At 33.1% G+C, this 19,478-nt stretch overlaps 9 protein-coding genes across 9 annotated transcripts; 2 read left to right on the plus strand and 7 right to left on the minus strand.

Moving 5' to 3' along the window:
* Nucleotides 1–362: 362 nt before the first annotated feature.
* SMI1 (Smi1p) lies at nt 363–2,114 on the minus strand (the record flags this gene model as incomplete). The annotated part of the gene is made up of 1 exon (XM_020219126.1): nt 363–2,114. The coding sequence occupies one exon, from the start codon at nt 2,112–2,114 to the stop codon at nt 363–365; it is 1,752 nt and encodes a 583-aa protein (XP_020073720.1).
* An 809-nt stretch (nt 2,115–2,923) lies between these two features.
* On the minus strand, nt 2,924–5,439 carry GCS1 (glutamate--cysteine ligase). Its single transcript, XM_020219908.1, has one exon. The coding sequence runs from the start codon at nt 5,290–5,292 to the stop codon at nt 2,977–2,979; it is 2,316 nt and encodes a 771-aa protein (XP_020073721.1). The 5' UTR covers nt 5,293–5,439; the 3' UTR covers nt 2,924–2,976.
* An 829-nt stretch (nt 5,440–6,268) lies between these two features.
* Nucleotides 6,269–8,740, minus strand: ADE5,7 (bifunctional aminoimidazole ribotide synthase/glycinamide ribotide synthase). The gene has a single exon (XM_020221987.1). It carries the CDS (start codon nt 8,697–8,699, stop codon nt 6,309–6,311), a length of 2,391 nt encoding a protein of 796 aa, XP_020073722.1. The 5' UTR covers nt 8,700–8,740; the 3' UTR covers nt 6,269–6,308.
* A 282-nt stretch (nt 8,741–9,022) lies between these two features.
* On the minus strand, nt 9,023–10,227 carry MRPL3 (mitochondrial 54S ribosomal protein mL44). Its single transcript, XM_020219909.1, has one exon. The coding sequence runs from the start codon at nt 10,185–10,187 to the stop codon at nt 9,087–9,089; it is 1,101 nt and encodes a 366-aa protein (XP_020073723.1). The 5' UTR covers nt 10,188–10,227; the 3' UTR covers nt 9,023–9,086.
* Nucleotides 10,228–10,955: 728 nt separating this feature from the next.
* HYPBUDRAFT_154278 (uncharacterized protein) lies at nt 10,956–11,219 on the plus strand. The gene has a single exon (XM_020221988.1). It carries the CDS (start codon nt 10,983–10,985, stop codon nt 11,163–11,165), a length of 183 nt encoding a protein of 60 aa, XP_020073724.1. The 5' UTR covers nt 10,956–10,982; the 3' UTR covers nt 11,166–11,219.
* Nucleotides 11,220–11,238: 19 nt separating this feature from the next.
* ERD1 (Erd1p) lies at nt 11,239–12,561 on the minus strand (the record flags this gene model as incomplete). The annotated part of the gene is made up of 1 exon (XM_020220317.1): nt 11,239–12,561. The coding sequence occupies one exon, from the start codon at nt 12,559–12,561 to the stop codon at nt 11,239–11,241; it is 1,323 nt and encodes a 440-aa protein (XP_020073725.1).
* Nucleotides 12,562–13,566: 1,005 nt separating this feature from the next.
* HYPBUDRAFT_154279 (uncharacterized protein) lies at nt 13,567–14,503 on the minus strand. The gene has a single exon (XM_020221989.1). The coding sequence runs from the start codon at nt 14,485–14,487 to the stop codon at nt 13,663–13,665; it is 825 nt and encodes a 274-aa protein (XP_020073726.1). The 5' UTR covers nt 14,488–14,503; the 3' UTR covers nt 13,567–13,662.
* Nucleotides 14,504–14,665: 162 nt separating this feature from the next.
* Nucleotides 14,666–15,319, plus strand: HYPBUDRAFT_163796 (uncharacterized protein; the record flags this gene model as incomplete). Its single annotated transcript, XM_020222639.1, has 1 exon — nt 14,666–15,319. The coding sequence occupies one exon, from the start codon at nt 14,666–14,668 to the stop codon at nt 15,287–15,289; it is 624 nt and encodes a 207-aa protein (XP_020073727.1). The 3' UTR covers nt 15,290–15,319.
* Nucleotides 15,320–15,530: 211 nt separating this feature from the next.
* Nucleotides 15,531–19,364, minus strand: IRE1 (bifunctional endoribonuclease/protein kinase; the record flags this gene model as incomplete). Its single annotated transcript, XM_020223751.1, has 1 exon — nt 15,531–19,364. One exon carries the CDS (start codon nt 19,362–19,364, stop codon nt 15,531–15,533), a length of 3,834 nt encoding a protein of 1,277 aa, XP_020073728.1.
* Between the last annotated feature and the right edge of the window lie 114 nt (nt 19,365–19,478).

A 19,478-nucleotide genomic window follows, 5' to 3' on the forward strand; every position in this document is an offset into this window, starting at 1 on the left:
TGCGCCATTTTTTCGCGGATTAGAAAATAACCGTTTCCATTACTTTGACAGCTTTTTATATGTATTAATAGTACATTTATTAATAGGTGGGGGCTTGCACTATCAGCTGTGTATTTCTGAGGGCCAGAGGAGTTGAAGAAACACTACAAGGAGCACAACCACAAGGTAAAAAGGCAAGCAATTAACAAAACATAAGGGAGAAGGGTAAGAGAATCGTGAATAGAATAAATAAGCAACGAAAACAATAAAGAAAGGTTAGAGGCAAGGGTAAGATTAGCTTAGTTTAAATTCGTGAATGATAAAATTTCAAATATATAAATAGAAAGAGGGGGTTAGTATCATGAGAACCGTGAGTTAACTTTTTATAATGCAACGTCATTTAAATCGTCAGCAACCTTATCAGCATCAGCATCAGCATCAGCATCAGTTTCTTTAGTTTCTTTGGCTTCATTCTTTGGCTCATTCTTTGGCTCATTCTTTGGCTCATTCTTTGGCTCATTCTTTGGTTCATCCTTTGGCTCAGCTTGTTCAGCTTTTGGTGCAGCTTGTTCAGCTTTAGGTGCAGCTTGTTCAGCCTGTTCAGCTTTTGGTTCAGCCTGTTCAGCTTTTGGTTCAGCTTTTGGTTCAGCCTTTGCTTCATCTTTAGTCACCTTTGTAGCAGCATCTTTTACTTGATTTTTATTCTGTTCATCTTTCTTTTCATCTCCAATTAAAGTTTCTTTAGGTAATGCAACTTTACTTGTACTTTCTAAATTAATTAAAGGATTTGACTTATTTAAATTAGAACTAGAGTTATTTTTATGAATATTTGAAGACGAGCCAGGTAAATGACCATTAATTGGTTTTTTCAAATTTGGAGGTAATCTTTGTGGAGTGAAAGCAGTTTGGAAAGTCTCAATATTTGAAATACCATATTTTCTTAAAGCTCTTCTTTTCCAAACATCCAAGTAATTTAATTTACCTCTTAATTTAGCACCAAATTCTTTACCTGAACGATCTAAAAATGATAATTCACCTTCACCTTCGTCTTCATCCCCAATCATATAATCATCATCTCTAGAACTATCTAAGAAACCATTATCAACTCTTGATTCTGATTGATCAATTTGAAAATTACCAGCTTCTAAATCATTTACAAATCCAAAGATAAATTCTTGGAAACTTGATGCAATAACTAATTTAGTATCATAATCTCTACCAAATAATATAATTTGACCCCATTGACCTGCAGGACCGGGTGCTAAATCTAAAGCAAATTGATTACCACAAGAATCTTTAATCAAAGGAACCCAACCTCTATGAACATAATAAGGTTGAATTGAATTTGGTGGAATTGATTTTTGGTTAGTTATAAAATTATTATTAATTTTAGGAGAAGTTTTATCATTTGTAGTATCAATATCTGATTGAGAATCATTTTTTTGTAAAATTTGTTGTTTTTTTTGATGTTGTAAAATGTATTGTTGTTTTTCAATTCTTTGACTTACTTTAGCCCAAATTGAATATTCTTCAATAATACTTTCAATATCTAATAAAGTTAATCCCATAATTAAACCGGTGGGTTTACCTCCTCTAAATTGTCCATCATGGATCTTATAAAATTGTCTAAATTCAACTGGTAATGAACCCATTGCTAAATCATTTTCAAATTCATTCAAGTCAGCACTAGTAACTCCATAATTTAAATTATCTTCTAATTCAGGATACTCTTCTTCTAACCAATTTTCAATTCTATTCCATAATGATTCAATTGATGGTAATGGGGGTTGTCCATTTGAAAAATTTTGTAATTGAACGTCAGATGAATTACGTGAATTCTTTAAATTAGTACTAGACGATCTTAATCCTGGTCTATAACCAATTGGTCCATTATTTAGTTGACTAGAACTGTTATTATTAGGTTGTCCTTCGATTAATGAATGACTAGATGAATTAGCAGTAGCTAAACGATTTAACTCATGTAACCTTGAACCAGAATCAAACCCTCCTGACCCCCCAACCACATTACTGGTTGAGCCATTAATAGAATTCTTATATGGGGATCCATATGAAGCATAATGATCTTCAGTGGTTATAGAATGCACAAATGCTTTGAAATTATCAAGTAATCCCATCTTATCCTCTATTTCTTCTTTGCTTCCGAGATTTTCTCAAACTCTTATACTTCAAGCAACTATTTGAACAACTAATCCAAAACTTAAAAATAAATCTTTTGGAATCCAATTTTATGACCTTAGCGCAAACACCAAATCAGCAATCAATATCGGTACCTCGATTCAAGTGATTAAACTCAACTTTGTAAAAAGACGTGTTATTATACAACTTTGAATCCTTAAAAAAGTATTAATTTTAAAACCTTAGCGATGAATTTGTTAAAATGTTTATATTTTTGTTCGATTTCAAAGTGCGCGGGAAAAGGCACAAGTTTATTGTGCAATAAATAGCGTTTTTCTTTCTTTTTTTTTGTTCTCACTGAAACTGAAAGCGTGTTAAGACGTTCTACTTACTTCGAAGAGGCTTTCCACCTGCCTTTGTTGGACTTTCTTATGTAGGATAGGATTATTTCCGTGAAGAATTGTAATATGAAGTTTAATGTAGATATTTTTTTTCTATAAAAAAAAAAGAAATTTGAAATTAAAAACAAAAAAAAAAGACAAAAAAAAAAAAAAAATAATTGCGATCACGTGACGGGACTAAGTCTCAATTTGGTTCTGTTAATCAGCTACTGGTCATACTACTGCTGGGATACTACCACAATCTCGTAATTGGCCTGTTCCAATGGGTCGTCTAATATACGTGCAATACCTTTCTAAAACAAATGGGAATCGTATAACTTGTTTGTTAGGGCACATTGGACGTGCGGTCACGTGCACGACCCCTCAAAAAAGCTCATAGACCAGTGGCTGCAACTTACAAAGAGATACTCTGACTATTAATAAATAAATTCTATAAACTTATAAGTTGTGACAAACGCGATTAATGGCCGTTGGAGATTCCGTTAATGGTTGGGGCTTGTCTTGACTTCAAAAAAGAGGCTAATGACTTACCAAAATAACTTTCTAATAACTCGGGATGGTTAAAATCCAAGTCGGAAATGATTTGGGATTTCTTAATCAACTCGTAGTTTAGTTCATCGGAAACTTTTGAGTCTTGATTATATAAGGGGCTTTGCAATACTTGATTCCTTAACCAGTTTGCAATGGTTGGGATTTTACCACTTGCTCTGTAACTGATTAATTTTAAGTACTGTTGCAAAGTCAATAAATCACCAGCTAATTCATTCAGATTACAATGGTTATTATCCTTTAGAGTATCCGGGATCAAATCGGTGGCGATCAACTTGATGATCATCTTGATCAAACCAGGGAATATGTTATTACCATTGATTATTTCATTAACGGTTAATTTTGATTCATTTTCATCCGAATTACCGACATCCGGAGTTTCTTCTTCAACTTCAATATTCAGAGGATCTTCAAAATATCCATTAAGATAAACCTTATCGTTGATTAATTCATCATTGCCTTGGTTAATGAATCTGTCAAACCAAGTAAGATCATAACCAATGAAATCAGAGTTTTTCAAATTCCATAATTTAGGATTTTTAAACCAAAATTTATCCTTTAAAACCGAATCAACTTTATGAGCAATCTTCATGTTATTATCAATTTTACTAATTGGAATATAGTAATTTGGGTTATACTTCAATATAGCTTTTGAAACCAAAGTTATAAAATTTGAATATGCTGCATTTTCAAAATCAGTTAATTGAATTTCCATTGGTCTAAATTCAACTCTCCATCCAGGTTTTTCGCTTAAATTTTCTCCATCTGGATATAATGCTGGTGGTTTAAATCTCAAAGTTTGCCAATTGGTACTTTGAATATTTTCAAAATGATCATTTGATAATTCATTATCTTGATTTATTCTTTCATTGAATATGACTAATGGATCTCGAATGAATAAATGAGCAAAATGTTTTGCTAATATTGGATCAAATAATTTTGATTCAATTAATCGATTATAAATTTTTTCATTGATAGGCGAATAAATATCATTATAAATTTCATTAAAATATGATTTTTTATCATTAAATTTATAATGTTCATCACTTAAATAATTATCAATTGATTCATATCTTGATTTGGGAATTTTTTGTATTGGTTTAGTCAGTTTATTAATTTTTAAATTGGTATCACCGAATTCATTGATGATTCGATCTCCATTAATTCCTTTACCACCTCCCAAATTATTCATATGATCCTTAACTTCTTCTTCAACGTCTAATCCACCAAAAAAATCATATCCTGGATATGGCTCTTCATCTCGTTCAATAAATGTACGATCATCAACTGCTCCACTAATAACATTCCATCTAACATCTTGATCTACTAAGAAACCTTTGAAAATTGGGGCTGCTGCAGATAATGATAACATGATGGGGGTTAATGGAGCCAAACTATCATATAAATATCTTGCTTGACTAATATCTTTGGCTTGAACCGTAATTTGTAAACATGATGAACCCATACCAAATCCCATTGAGTCCATATAAACAAAACCCGGTTTTGATGCACCAATCCAAGGTTCCAAATCACTATTAAAATAATCACGATTTTTAGGAATTGAATCATCTAATAATTTCGTATTTACGTCAGGATAAATGGGTAAGTTAATGGCAACTTTATGACCTCTTCTTTTTCTAATATTTGCGGTTAAAGTTGGAAATCTAGCGTGTCTATTAATAATTTCATCTGGTAAAAACAATGACTGAGATGCTGGACCAATTGGTTTTGCATTTGGTGAAGTAAAGATTTCACATCCCATTCTTGGAAAGGAAGTTAAAGTGAGTGGTTTAATATTACTTGGTAATTCAGATTCACTAATTTTTCTTCTTTTGATCATATTTTTTTCAACATAAATATAATCACATATAAAATCTCCATTATAAGGTTTTAAAGGCGTTGCTTCAATCATGAATCTACCATATTCTGGATGGAAAGAAACATCATTTTCAATAGCTTTATTATAAGATTCTGGTTTTTCTGGATCATTTAAATCATCTAATATGTAATCTTTATCAATAGATAACCTAGCAGTTTTAGAATCATCATTAATATCCACCAACATATATTCAACTTCATCCCCCCAGTAAAATTTATCATTTAATCTTGTTTTGGAGTGTTGTTTGAAAATGTTTATAAGTTGAGTAATCCCATTATCTCTAACATGTTCGTTATATTGCTTAGCTTCATGCCAGTCCAATGGAGTACCTAAAGACAAAAGTCCCATGGTTAAGAAATGAAAAGAAGTAAAAATTTAATAAGAAGCGAATGAAACGAATGAAATTCAATCGATAATTCCCAATTCTAACAGCTTCCGAAATGTCCAACAGCCTCCAAAGTGAACCTATTCAACTGATACCAACTAAAATCAAAGAAATGAAGTAAATGAAGTAAAGAAGTGAAAACTAAAAAAATACTGGAAAGCAAAAAATATCTAATTAAGCTAATGGGAATTTTCAAAAAAGTAGTATCGCCTAATTATTAGCACTCTTATCAAGCTAAAACACCTTCTAATTCAATCCAAATTCAATTATAACTCTAGTTTTTGTGAAAAACCTCTTCTTCTTCTAATTTTTTTCCTACTTCTTCCTTTTTTGTGCTTTACCTCTTCGCAAGCCAATTCCGCAGCCTGATAAACCTATTGAAAGTAGCACTAGCTATCGGAAAAGAAAAATAAGTAGAATTAATGTCTTAGCCAAAAGAGCATCCAACTATATATATCTAATCAACTACAACTACACTTACGATATCCAATCAAATCAATACGAAATCAATACAAAATCAACTGATAAAATGTAATTAATAAGCACTAATTTTTCTCAACCATTTTTGACTTTGTTTCTCTTTGTTCCTTTTACTAGTGTTTGGCAGAGTTATATACGTGAAAAAAAAACAAACTTTTGTTAGTCGCTTGTAGTATTCCAACATAACCTCACGAATCAACCCCTTTCAGGAGTTATATCCATGTTGCAACCACCAGTTGTTGTGGAGCTCTTCGGTAGATCTAATAATTGATAAATGATTGTAATTTGCTAAATGCACGTGACGGGAAGACCGCTAACTCAAGAGGATACTTATTCCTAATCGGGATAAAAATTATCGCCCGGATTATTACAAAGCCCAACCCGTACCCCAACCAAATTCTGGTTGCAACTACATTGGTGATATAAAGAAACTATTATACAATACAAAAAAAACAAACTAAATATCTATCTAATGACAACTAAAGGAAGTGAAGAGTGATTAGTACAAGGTGGAAGAGTTTTTAACAATACATCCAGCATCATTTTCTTTCTTATCAACTAATTCACCAATGACAACGGCATCTTCACCTTCTTGTTTTAAGTTACTAAGAACTTGATCGACGTTTTGTTTTTCAACAATAAGGACCATTCCGATACCAAGGTTGAAGGTCTTGAGCAAATCTTCGATTGGAACATTACCTTCTTTACCAAACCATTTAAAGATATCTGGAACAGACCATTGATTCATATCAACAACTGCTTGTAAATTTTTCGGCAAAGCTCTTGGAATGTTTTCAACTAAACCACCACCAGTGATATGAGCCAACCCGAGTAATAAATCTTGGTTGATTGATTTTAATAATTGTTTAACATAAATTCTAGTTGGTACTAATAATTCTTCACCAATGGTTTTACCATTATTAGTCCATGGAGCAATTGATTTATAATTATAATTTTCAGAAGTTTCAATGATATGACGAACCAAGGAGAAACCATTGGAATGAACCCCGTCAGATTTCAAACCAATTAAGACGTTACCTGATTTCATATTATTGATTTGTGGTAAAATTTTATTCTTATTAACTGCACCAACTGAAGTACCATTGGTATCATAATGGCCAACGTCATACATACCTGGCATTTCACTGGTTTCCCCACCAACTAAAGCACATCCAGCTTGAATACATCCATCAGCAACACCGTTAACGAATTTTGCTGCAACTTCAATATCTAATTTACCGGTTGCGAAATAATCCAAGAAAATTAATGGTTCAGCACCTTGAACAACTAAATCATTAACATTCATTGCGACTAAATCAATACCAACAGTATCATGAATGTTCATAATTTGAGCAATTCTTAATTTAGTACCAACCCCATCAGTGGCAGCAACTAATAAAGTTTCATCAGTTTTATAACCGGCTTTTGATAAATCAAATAATCCACCAAATCCACCAATATCTGAATCAGCGCCAGTTCTAGCAGTTGATTTAACTTTAGCTTTAATTTGTTCGACTAATAAATTACCATTATCAACTGATACACCAGCTTCTGCATAAGTAGTACCTTGTTTATTAACAGCTTTATCAGCATCTCTGAATGCTCTATGTGCAATATCTTTACGATTATATTTATCTTTAAATTCAATATGCTCAACACCTTTATATGCTTGATCAACAGCTTGTCTTAAAGTTTCACCAGTGGCAGTTGATGCAATGACTCTACCACCTGATGTAACAACTTTACCATCTTTATAATCAGTACCAGCATGGAATACATAGGTATCTTTTGGTAAAGGCTCTTTGATGGTGATTTCGTCTCCTTTGTTATATTTATCTGGATAGCCACCAGCTGCTAAAACAACAGTAGTAGCAAAAGTATTTGGCTTGGTTTTGATAGTAACAGAATCTAATCTATGTTCAGCAGCAGCTAACATAACTTCTGCTAAATCGGTATCTTCTGTTAATAATGGTAAAACTGATTGAGTTTCTGGATCACCAAATCTAACATTATATTCTAATACTTTTGGTTCTTTTGATGGAGTTAACATAATACCAGTAAACAAAATCCCAGTCATTGGGAATCCGTCTTTTCTCATACCTTCAATAGTTGGTTTAATAATTTGTTCATCAATTTTTCTTAAGACTTCTGGAGTTGCAATTGGAGCAGGTGCATAAGTACCCATACCACCAGTATTTAAACCTTTATCGCCATCACCAATTCTTTTATGGTCTTGAGCAGCAGGTAAATTGTAAAAAGAATAACCATCACTAATAGTTAAAATTGAAAGCTCATCACCTTCCAAATATTCTTCAATAACGATTTCATCACCGGCAGTACCAAAAGATCTATCAACCATAATTTCATTTAAACCCGCCAATGCTTCTTCTTTAGTTTCTGGAATTAAAACACCCTTACCACCGGCAATACCATCGGCTTTCAAAACTATTTTATAATCAACGGTTTCCACATGTTTTTTAGCTTCTTCATACGAAGTGAAATTTTGGAATCTTGCAGTTGGAATATTATGTTTATCCATAAAAATCTTAGAATGAGCTTTCGAACCTTCTAATAAAGCAGCTTTAGCACTTGGACCAAATACTGGAATACCAACTTTAGTGAAAACTGAAGTTATACCATCAACCAAAGGTTGTTCAGGACCAGGAACAACCAAATCAATTTTTTTGTCAACAGCAAATTTTTGTAAAGCATCAAAATGTTTAGGAGATCCTGATAACTCAGGAACATTAATAACTTTATTAGTAATTGCAGTACCACCATTACCTGGAGCAACGTAGATAGCTTTGACGTTTGAAGATTGTGCCAATCTCCAAGAAATAGCATGTTCTCTACCACCGTTACCGACAATAAGCACGTTGAGGTTAGACATTTTTAAATTTCTAGAGGATGTAAAGTAATAAGAGACTCGACAATTAAAAGACGTCTACTAGAAAAGAAGTAGACATGAATAAAGATTTATAAATTAACTCTTCCCATCGCACCAGAGCATTTTCCAAATTTTTTTTTTGTTTTGTTAGCGATTCAGTGAGAATCAATTAAAAATTGACTCTGAAATTTCGATACAAAGTATGGGGTTATGTATTACTAGATTACTATAAGCATTATACTATGAGTAGTATACTGTGAGTATTGTATAATAAGGATTATATAATAAGGATTATATTACAGACACTGGCGTGGATACAGAAATTAATGGGATTGTAGAATAGAATTCTTGTATAGCTCTATTTACACATATGTACAAGATTAAATGAGTTTAAATGGAAACATCACCCAGACCAACTATACCTTGAAATTTATAATCTTTGTCACTTGGTAATTTTACATCACCACCATCCTGACTAATTGGAGAGTATAAATAATAAGACATTAAAGCATTAACCACGGCTCTATTTTTAGCTTCTCTTAAAGAAGCACCAACACCTTCACCTAATTTTTCAGCACCGCAAAAGGCCCCAGCAACAAATATAGCATGATTAGTTAATCTACCAGTTTCAGCAATTAATCTAATTTCGACTGGATCTTCAAAATTTAATTTTTCACATAATCTAACTAATTCTCTAGTTGGTTTACTAAATTGGAACATTTGTTCAATTGGTAATTTTCTTGATAAAATATGATCTTGGATGAATTTTTTAGTGGTTTCTTCATTGGTATGAGTGTATAAACCACCAATGATAGCTCTTACTGAACTGGCATATGATTCAGCTTCTTTTGAAATAAAAGTATTATCGTTTAAAGATTTAATTTCATTTGAACTCACTTCAGTAACACCATCTTCTTTGAATTCTTCTTTTGATTCATCAGATTGATATCTTATTCTACCATATTTTAAAAATTCTGGTTCTTTTGATAAAAATTTTTCTAATTTTGAACTTTGATCAATTTCTAAACCCCAACTCTTACCAATTTCAAATAATGTTTCGACTCCCATAAACGAGTCAACTGCAACATTATGAACTGGCATGGGTAATCTTGGATATTTGATAAGTAAATATTCGGCAATATAATATGATAATAATGTTTTACCTAAGGTATTTAATCCAAAATTATTAGCTAACCCATCAAATTTATGCAAATTTAATGCTTGTGACAAAGTTGATAAGGAATAACTTGATGGTAAATTCAATCTGGCGTGTAATGCAACTAATGGTGGGGATTGTTGTGCAGTCAGTTCGGGTAATCTATGGGTGAATATAGTATTTCTATAACTATCGTAATTGGTGATTGATTCGTATTCGGTTTTCAAACTGGTATCCGGTTGCGCAACATGGTAGCATGCAACTTGTGCTTGCAATATGCGTCCTGCTCGCAAGAGTCCGGCCCTGGCCTTACTTCTAGTTATCACACTCAACATCTTATTCAAACCGTATAACTCTGGTTAATGGTCTTTCGATGAAAGCTTGAAAATTTTCTATTTTTTTTTTTTTTTCACCTTCGCTGTGATGATTATATAAGCGCTAAAACCTCCGTACATCGTCAAAGTAGGCATCCTAAAGAGCTAATTGAACAAACGATGACATTGGCATTGCATTACATTGACATGATATTGACCTGTCACAGCCGAGTCAGTAGAATGACATTGAGCTACTGGGTGTGTAAAGCTGAAACTACTAGGAATAAAATTTATAAATTAAGCTGCTGGGTGTAAAATTGGTAACATCAGTTGGAAATATGTGACTGCAGCCATGGTTGATCAATTGTTACTATGCCAGGACTAATGGTACAACCAGTGGACAGCTAAGGAGGGAGCTGGCGGCAGTGAAGCAGTTTAATTTGTTCCACTGGAATGTCTGCCGTCAGCATGATCAAGACTCACCACCAAGGACCAAAGCAGATAAACAACTTAACAGAAAGGCAAACAACTTAACAGAAAGGCAAACAACTTAACAGAAAGGCAAACAACTAAACGAAAGACAACTAAACGAAAGACAACTAAACGAAAGACAACTAAACGAAAGACAACTAAACAGAAAGAGGTTAACAGTTAACTGTTCATAGTTGCAGCAATTGCTGGGAAAGAGACCGGGGTCGTGCACCATGCCCAAATCCGTGGTTAACCAACCAAAGGACAAAGAAATTTACTTATTAAAAACTACAACTAGAGCTTTTGAAGAGTTGGTATAACTAAACCACAGATAAGTAACAAAAGATGGCAGCACACGGTCCTCCGTTAAACATCTGGGCTATTGGGGCCATGTCCTCTGTTTTGATCATTTACGTTGGTCTTAAAGCACCTTTAAAATATAAATGGGCTAAAGAGAGAAGACTTAGTCCAAAAGCTGATTTAGCTTGGAGAAATGCTGCTGATAAATGGCTTGTTAATAATCAATAAGTTATTTGCATTTAATTTTATTTATTTATACTTTAATGTACATTTATTAAGTCTATATTCTATAAAAATTGTATTAACCATTTTTAAATGAATTCATTTCGATATTTTCATTTGGTAATGAATTATTGATTGTTTCAATTTTTTGTAATTTAACCCAATCACTTTCTAATTTTAAAAAACACCATAACCATCTTCTAAAAATTTCTAGTATTTCAACAATTGTATAACCAAAAGAATATACATCATTACCAAATAAAAACTGACCCAAATGATTGAATACGGTTAAATTTTGCTGATCTTTTATAATGAATATTTTGAAAACCCAGAGAAACCTCAAGACGAAATCTGTCATTATGATTGAGTGGTAGCCAATCAAATTCTTATAAACTAGTTGGTTCCAAGGTCTAAGAGGGATGAAGGTGGTTTCTGATTTGAAAATTAGTTCAAATAATTGAAACCCCCAATCCATTCGAACATCCCAGATAAATGAATAAGTAGAGTTGACGATAGAAGCAAAATACCAACAAGTATTCAACCACTTCAAGCTTTCTAATAATTGCGTTTGAGAAATATCTTGAGAATTTTCAGGATTTAACTTCAGTAACCTTAACTTGATTAATAAATTTATCAAAATTGGTACTAATCCACTGAAATATTTTAAAAAATTAAATAAATGTTGTTTCTGTTTAGTCAATTTGTATTCAAACCAACACTGCTTCATTCTTATTAATCCTGGAATTGCCAATACGATAAATTCAATCTTAGAATTATATACTTCATTACTAAAAGTACTCCATACGAATAAACTCAAATCATTTAACACTTTGGAATAAGACGTTAAGCTATCTGATATTAAAATATCGTTTGTTCTCATGGTTTGGGAGTTAATTCCTCCCATCAATATTCTCTTAACCGTCGTATACATCCGGTATTGCCCAAAAGTTTCCTTCTTTCTTGAATACCAAAACAATCGCTGGAAACCGTACCCAATTGTAATATACGGAAGCATTACATGGATCGGGTATAAAATAACATTTTGATCCTTTTTCAAGCCAATTAAAACATAAATCAAATATGATATTAAATTTATTGTTGCTAATTTTTTCAAAGATGCTTTAATACCTCGAATTAACACAAGGTTCTCCTTAACATCCGCTGGATTTGCAGTGGAGTATTCTCCAGTGGCACTGGCTTGAATCAGTCCATCCAAGTGGGAATAGTTGTGATTGGAATATGATAAATTTAATAATGATAAAATGTTCAATTTTTGATTTTCATAACAATATCTGACTAGTAAATACCATAGGAAAACCCCTAATTGTAATGCAAAGATAACTTTATATGGAAGTGGGACCAAGTTCCCAAACACAATCCCCGATTCTGTCGCTTCATCCATCTCTAATTCATTCAAGACAAGAAGAACAACTGGTACTTACAATAATGGTAATGGTCTTGAATCTCGCTGTTTGCTTCTACTTCCGGGGGTTACTAGCTCTTCCCCCAACTTAGCCGCAGTCACGTGCCCAAGCCCAGATCGCGCCCGGATGTCCTCCACTACAGCCTTGCAATCTTCAGTCTGAACATTGAAGTCTTGCATTACAAGTCATTAGGTCTTGCATTACAAGTCTTAACGTTAAACCTGTTCAGAAGTCAAGGTTTAGTGGTTTACGAAAATTACAATTGGTGATTCTTGCAAGGCTTCAGACACAACCTGTTCATCGTGGAACAGATCATGATTTAGGTATGTTGTAATCAGAAGTATTCATGATTAGCATGGAAGACATCATTAGCCCAAAGAATCATCAATTGGTCTTTTCACCTATTAAATACAACACTTAGGAGAATCAAATCTTTTTATTCAAAATAAATACATTTATATAAAAAAAATCAAAAAAAAAAAAAAAAAATACGTCAAGAAGCAAAACTTCACGTTCTATAAGTAATTGTTAATAAAATGTTCTCAAACATGTTATACATGATCTTCGGTATAATCCACTAATGAGCAGTTGAGTGAGTTACCTTCAGAATTTTCAGTGTGTTTGGCATAAAATCGAATCGGTCATAGTCCTGAAAAGGAGCCTCCGTTTGGGGCGACATCGTGTCATCACGGTAACTCATCCGTCAACTGACTCACCAGGAGTCTTAGCTAACATACTTGTATGGTTGATAAAGAAGAGTAGAATAGTAGAAAGAAAACTCGAGTGCTTGTCTTTTTAAAGTGAGGAAAACTTTTTTTTTTCAGTTTGTTTGTCGATGCATTTGTTACCCGGATTTTCCAACAGAGGGCTCTTTACTGCAAAAGTCTACAAAGTATAGTGTAGAAGTATTAAGGATACGCTATATTAAAGGCATGGTGTATCAAAGATGTGGTATATTGAAGATACATTGTATTAAAGATGTGGTATATTAAAGATACGGTATGGTAAGAATACGCTATGTTAAAGATATGATATATACGAGATATATATGTCAGATATGTTACAGGATAAGATAGATGTTAGCTTTTATCTCTTTTACTACTTTTAAGCTTATTAGCCTTGATCTTACGATTATTGTCTCTTCTTTCAGCTTTGGTCAAGTATCTGAACTTCTTCTTCTTCTTGATTTTGTCCTTGAGCGAAGGTTTGGCAACACCACAAGTCACTGCGTATTTTTTGGCTTTGTCTATTGAATCTTTCAAGACGTCTTCGGAATCCTTCAAACGCACATTATTGGCCAAGGCAATTGCTTCGAGATTGGTATCTTGGATCTTCTTGATGTGTGGGTTGTCAAGCGATTCAACCGTGACGGTTGTTTCATCGTCAATAATGGCATCTCCCTGTGGAAAATCATTGGAATCGTCCCTTTTGTATATTTCTGTGTGATGAAGAATACCCTTTTGGGGTCTTCTCTTTTCCTTCTTTTCCTTCTCCCCATCGTCATCTTCTTCTCCGTCTTCTTCTCCGTCTTCTGCTTCATCCTCACTAGAAGAGTTGGACTTTGAATCAAACCCATCCCATTTGTCTTCTTCCTCATCGCTACTGTCCAAATGGGTGATTCTTTCCATGGTATCCTTGAATCCCTTCAATTGGTTTTCTAGGTCCTTCTTCCTCTCATCTCGTATTTCCTTTCTTTCCTGGACTTTGGCAAGCCTCTCCTGTTCTTTTATATATTCTTGGGCCTTCTTTTGTCTCTGCAATTTTCTTTTATGGAAACCAGTTAAATATTCTTGACGGGATTCTTTATCAAATACAACCTCATCAACACCAAACTTTTTGGTCTGCTGTTGATGGTACTTCTTCCCACCAGTTAAGATCTCTCTATTTCGTCTTATGCTTGACATCTTGGGTAATATGTACTATACTGCTAAGGTAGAAGATTAAGAGGGTACATTTTTTTTTTTTTTTTTGAAAAAAAAGCGTAGGAAAAAAAAATACCGATGACTTGAAGTATCAACTACGTCTGTTTCAAGGATTACTTTACAGAACTGAACGCTTTTAAGCTGCTCTAAAGCTGTTATCATGGAAAATATAGCAAACGTCAAGCTCTTTATAGAGTCCCTCGATGGGTCCATAGACCAATTAAAAAATGAATTAAACCCGTTATTGAATAGACCACTAGATGAATTAATAGGAGTGAATACCCATAATAATATAGAAGCCATAAGTTTTTATAATAATTATCTTTATACCTTAATATCGGTAATTTTCTCGTACTTGAAAGTAATTGGAATTAAGGTCGAGGAACACCCAATAATGAAAGAACTTACTAGAATAAAGTCGTATATGAAAAGACTAAAAGATTTAGAAACTAAGTTAAAGAATGCCGAATCCAAAGATGAAAAGAATGCTGAAAGAGCAAGACAGTACATAGTTAACACTCTTGGCTCAAATGTTAATGGCGGGGGTGCTGCCCAACCTGAGAGTTTAAGCAAACCAGCCATAAGTAAGGACAATTTTAAAGGAAAGCATACTAAATTCGAAGATAAAAAGCAAACTTCAGATGATGAAGAACAATCAAAACCATCTAAGAAACCATCACAAGCAGAAGCCAATTTAAAGAAAAAACAGAAGAAGTCTCGTAATATCAAACCTTCATCTTCTGGTCGTATTTCAAAACCAAAACATAAAAAAGCTTCTAAATAGTTGTTTATAGAGTGATAATAATAAAAAAACATGCATGTAAAAACCTATATTGAAAGTACTATGTATGAAGAAATGAAAGAAGTATGTTTTGTATGACTTGGTTATATAAAAATTAAATAAAAATTAAGAAACGAAAAGAAAAACATTTCATATGCATCGTGAAATCTTAAAGGTCCATCGATTGATGAATCAAGAAGATAATTTAAATAATGTGATTGAAACACTTAAGAAAACTAGTATATTAGTAAAATTCTTCAAACACATGTTCATGCTTTAATGTTTCTTCAACAATAAAGTAAATTTCCATTAATAAATGAGGGAATTTATTATTGAAATATTTATAAAACCCATTTGGTAAAGGACTCATTTGTTCTTGCAATTTAGGAGGCATATCATTAAAATGATGATATTTATTTCTCAAAGCTCTCAATAAATCCATTAGTTTTTCAGTATTATATTTTCTATATTTACCTAAATTATTCATGAATTCATCATCAAACTTAGCATGCCAATCACCTTGGTGAACTCGTTCTGCAACAGATTCTAATTTTAATAATAAATCACTTGGAGGATCTCTTCTTTCAATTTCAAATCTATCACTAACTTTTAAGAGAAATTCAAGTTTCTTATTCATCCCCCAGAAATATGGATGTTTCATTAATTGGAAAGTATTTGGTCTCAACTTTGGGTTATGGCTTATCATGACCGAAATCAAATGAGAAGCTTCAACATAATCAGTTGGGCAACAAAATTTCAATAATGATAAGTCATATTCCCCCTTAATAATGTTACCTTCTCTTAAGTAGCGATCACCAAATGGGTGATTACCATTAGTTAATATGTAAAAAAATACACATCCTAAAGAGAAAATATCAATTGCTTTAGTCAACCGTTTTCCATTTCCAGTTGAAGGAGTATTACCATTGGTTATGATGGAATGGCGCGAAGAAGAACCAACCGAAGATATAGTCTCAGGCGATATTTCTAATAAGTCATGATGTAATAATAATTCTGGGGCTCTCCAACCAGAGGTACCAGAGGCTGCATGCTGAGTTGTGGCCCTGAAGGAGGATTGATCAGCATCCAATTTTTTACATAAACCAAAATCAGAAATCAATAAACGGATAGAACTTGTTTGAGCTGAAGCATCCTGGTTTTTATTATTTGAAGGTTTTTTCATAGTATCAGCAACCAAGATATTTTGAGGTTTCAAGTCACGATGAACAATTTTCAAAGAATGTAAATAATGTAATCCACTCACTAATTGGTGTAAAACATTATTGATATTATATTCATTCAATCTAAGGTTTTGTGGATAAAGTTTTGATTTCTCTGTTATGTCTTCTAGCGAGCATAAACATAATTCTAAGGCAATATATAAAAATTTTTCAGACTCACTTGATTGAGAGCAGAAATATCTAATGACGTTTGGATGGTCATCACTTTCTTGAAGTAATCTCACTTCATGATTGGCAATATCGTAAAAATCAAGAAGCATACGTTTTACTGCAACCGGTCTATTTTCGAAGGTTCCTTCATAAACAACGGTACCATGAGATCCATAACCCAAAACCTTGTCAGAAATCACTAAATTATTTTCTATTTGGAGTTTCTTCAAAGGAAGCTTTTGAGTGGAAGGCTGTTTTTGAATAGTCTTGATAAGTGATTTGGTTGATATAACTTCCTCTTTATCCTGTTGTTCAACTGATTCAACATCATCTCCATTAACGATGCCATCATCAGTTGGATTATTTTCATTGCTTCCTAAATCACCATTGGTATCATCAGGACTTTTATTTTTCTTTTTACCTTTACCTCCACGCTTTCCTCCACGGCTACCTCTCTTACGCTTCTTTTTCGTAACTGCTTGTTCTTGTTCATTATCATTGTCATTGTCGTTGTCTGCGTCACCGGGATCAGTATTTTCTGAAGTGACAATACCGAGAGGGTTTAATTCCTCCGGTGATTGATTTCCAGTTGTTATTTCAACTTTCTCCTCGCTGACTGAAGGTTTTGAATTTTCTTGCTCGAGCGAATCATCAGGACTAACTATGGTGACTTTTTTAACTTGTTTTGAAGACGAAAGCTGGTCAGATGTTGAGTTTGATGTCGTTACAGTACCGTTAGAAGAGGATCTAGAGTGATTGGTAGACTGTTCATTAGCTGTAAGTGAAGGGTCCAATAAATCTTGATCGGTTCCATCCGAAATTGATGAACTACGAGTAGTAGTGTTATTTGAGTCGGCATCTCTTATTTCTATCGATGCAGGTAAATGATCTTTCTCCAGTAAATTATACTTATTAATTTCCAAATCCAAATTCTCTGTTTTATCATTACCTGAATGAGGAGAGTTGGAAAATGTTTTTTCACTTTGAGGAATTGGGGTATTTGGACTTGAGGAACTCACATCAATAAACTTTTGAAATTTTTTAGTTAATTTTCCTAATTTACCGAAGACCATTAGAAGAACCAAGAGAATTAAAATGACAATTAGATCTTCACATATTCTTTTGATTAAAGATAATGATTCTATGGTTGTTGTTGTTGCATTATCATCCTTCTGAGATAAGTCTTTTTGAGATTCTCTTGATCTATCAAACACTAATACATCTTGATTATTCGAATTAACTAAAGTAGAGACGTCCCTACCATAAGGTGATTCATCTTTTCTATCACGGAAAACAAACCCATTCATGACATCAGGAACGGAATTTTCATTATGGGAATCATTATTGTCAACTGGAGGTTCACTTGTTCTACCGTCACTAATTTGTTTGATTGGATTAGCTTTATTATCGAAATTTGAAACTGGTTGATACATCGTATCAGCAGTCAAGTGGTTTGTTTGATGAATACCATTAATTAAATGATCAACCAAGGGAGTATTGGAAACCTTAAAGTTTGATAAAAATTCAACATCGACTTCCGAAGGAATTGAATGACTCAATTTGTATAAAGACATTTGATAAGGAGAAATTGGGGCCGACTTAATCAAGGTAGGATAATTAACGAAACTCATTGCGAACCATTCATTACCATTTGAAGTTTTATTCAAAAAACATAAATCATTGTTATTTGTATCTTCACTAACTTGTAACTCGTTTAAAACTTTCAAAGGATGAGGTAAAATAACATGATCGTTATAATTTTTATTTTCGAAAATATCGAAAACATTCACAGCCAAGGAAGGTAACTTACTAATCCAAACTGGTGTACCTAAATTTTTATTTATGGCTAATAATGATTTATCGTGAAAAGGTGTGAAGTATAATTTATCCAAACTTTGTTGATTTTGCATGATTAAATCATTATCGATGTTATTTGGCCCCCATTGAGCATAAGTTACATTCCAAACAACATTAGTATGCTCTTTTGAAAAAATGGATAATTCATAGATGGTTTTACCAATCATTATTGTATCTTCACTTTCAGTATGAAATCGAATTTTTGATTTATCATTAGAATGAGTATTCGGAACGGGACATTTTTCGTCATTAGTACCAAAGGACGAGATTATTTCACCAGTATGTATGTTGATAGTAAATAGAGAAGTTTTCCTACTCCCAGTATAAACTTTATCATCACCACTGAGAGAGAAAGGAGATTCAAGAACCAAATTTTTGATTGAAGTTGGTAATTTATTCAAGCCGAATTTTGGGGTGAAATAATATAAAGACCCATCTTGATATGGTTCAACAAACCACAAGATGTTTGATTGAGTGTTATTATAGGTTTCATTTGAGGCGTTGGTGACGTTAGTACTTATTTTCACCAAGGGATCGTCAATAGGTAAGGACCAAAGTAATCCTCCGCTATTTCTTTCAACTCCGTGTAGATTACCATCGATATCACTAATCAACAATAGATCGGTGAGTTTCCAGTCTTGTATTGATCGTAAATCTAAAGGAATAATATTACGATCTCTTTGATAATTTTGATGATGCTGATTTTGGTGTTGGTATTCTTTTTGCATTAATTCATTATTGGTCAGGTAAACTTTTTCTAGTCGGGGCGACGCCCATACCAGAAGGATCAAGAATATACTGGTTAAACAGGATATAAGTGAAAGCTTCATCTTTGATTCATCAACTGGTGCCCTTTTTTCAGAAGAAGTTGAAAATCCTTTTTTTTTCTTCCGAGCTAGTCAAATGCGGGAATGGATCAGGGATTTTTTTTTTTTCGTCCCTTT

This window comes from Hyphopichia burtonii (assembly GCF_001661395.1).
Source record: "Hyphopichia burtonii NRRL Y-1933 unplaced genomic scaffold HYPBUscaffold_10, whole genome shotgun sequence".
Lineage (NCBI taxonomy): Eukaryota > Fungi > Ascomycota > Pichiomycetes > Serinales > Debaryomycetaceae > Hyphopichia > Hyphopichia burtonii.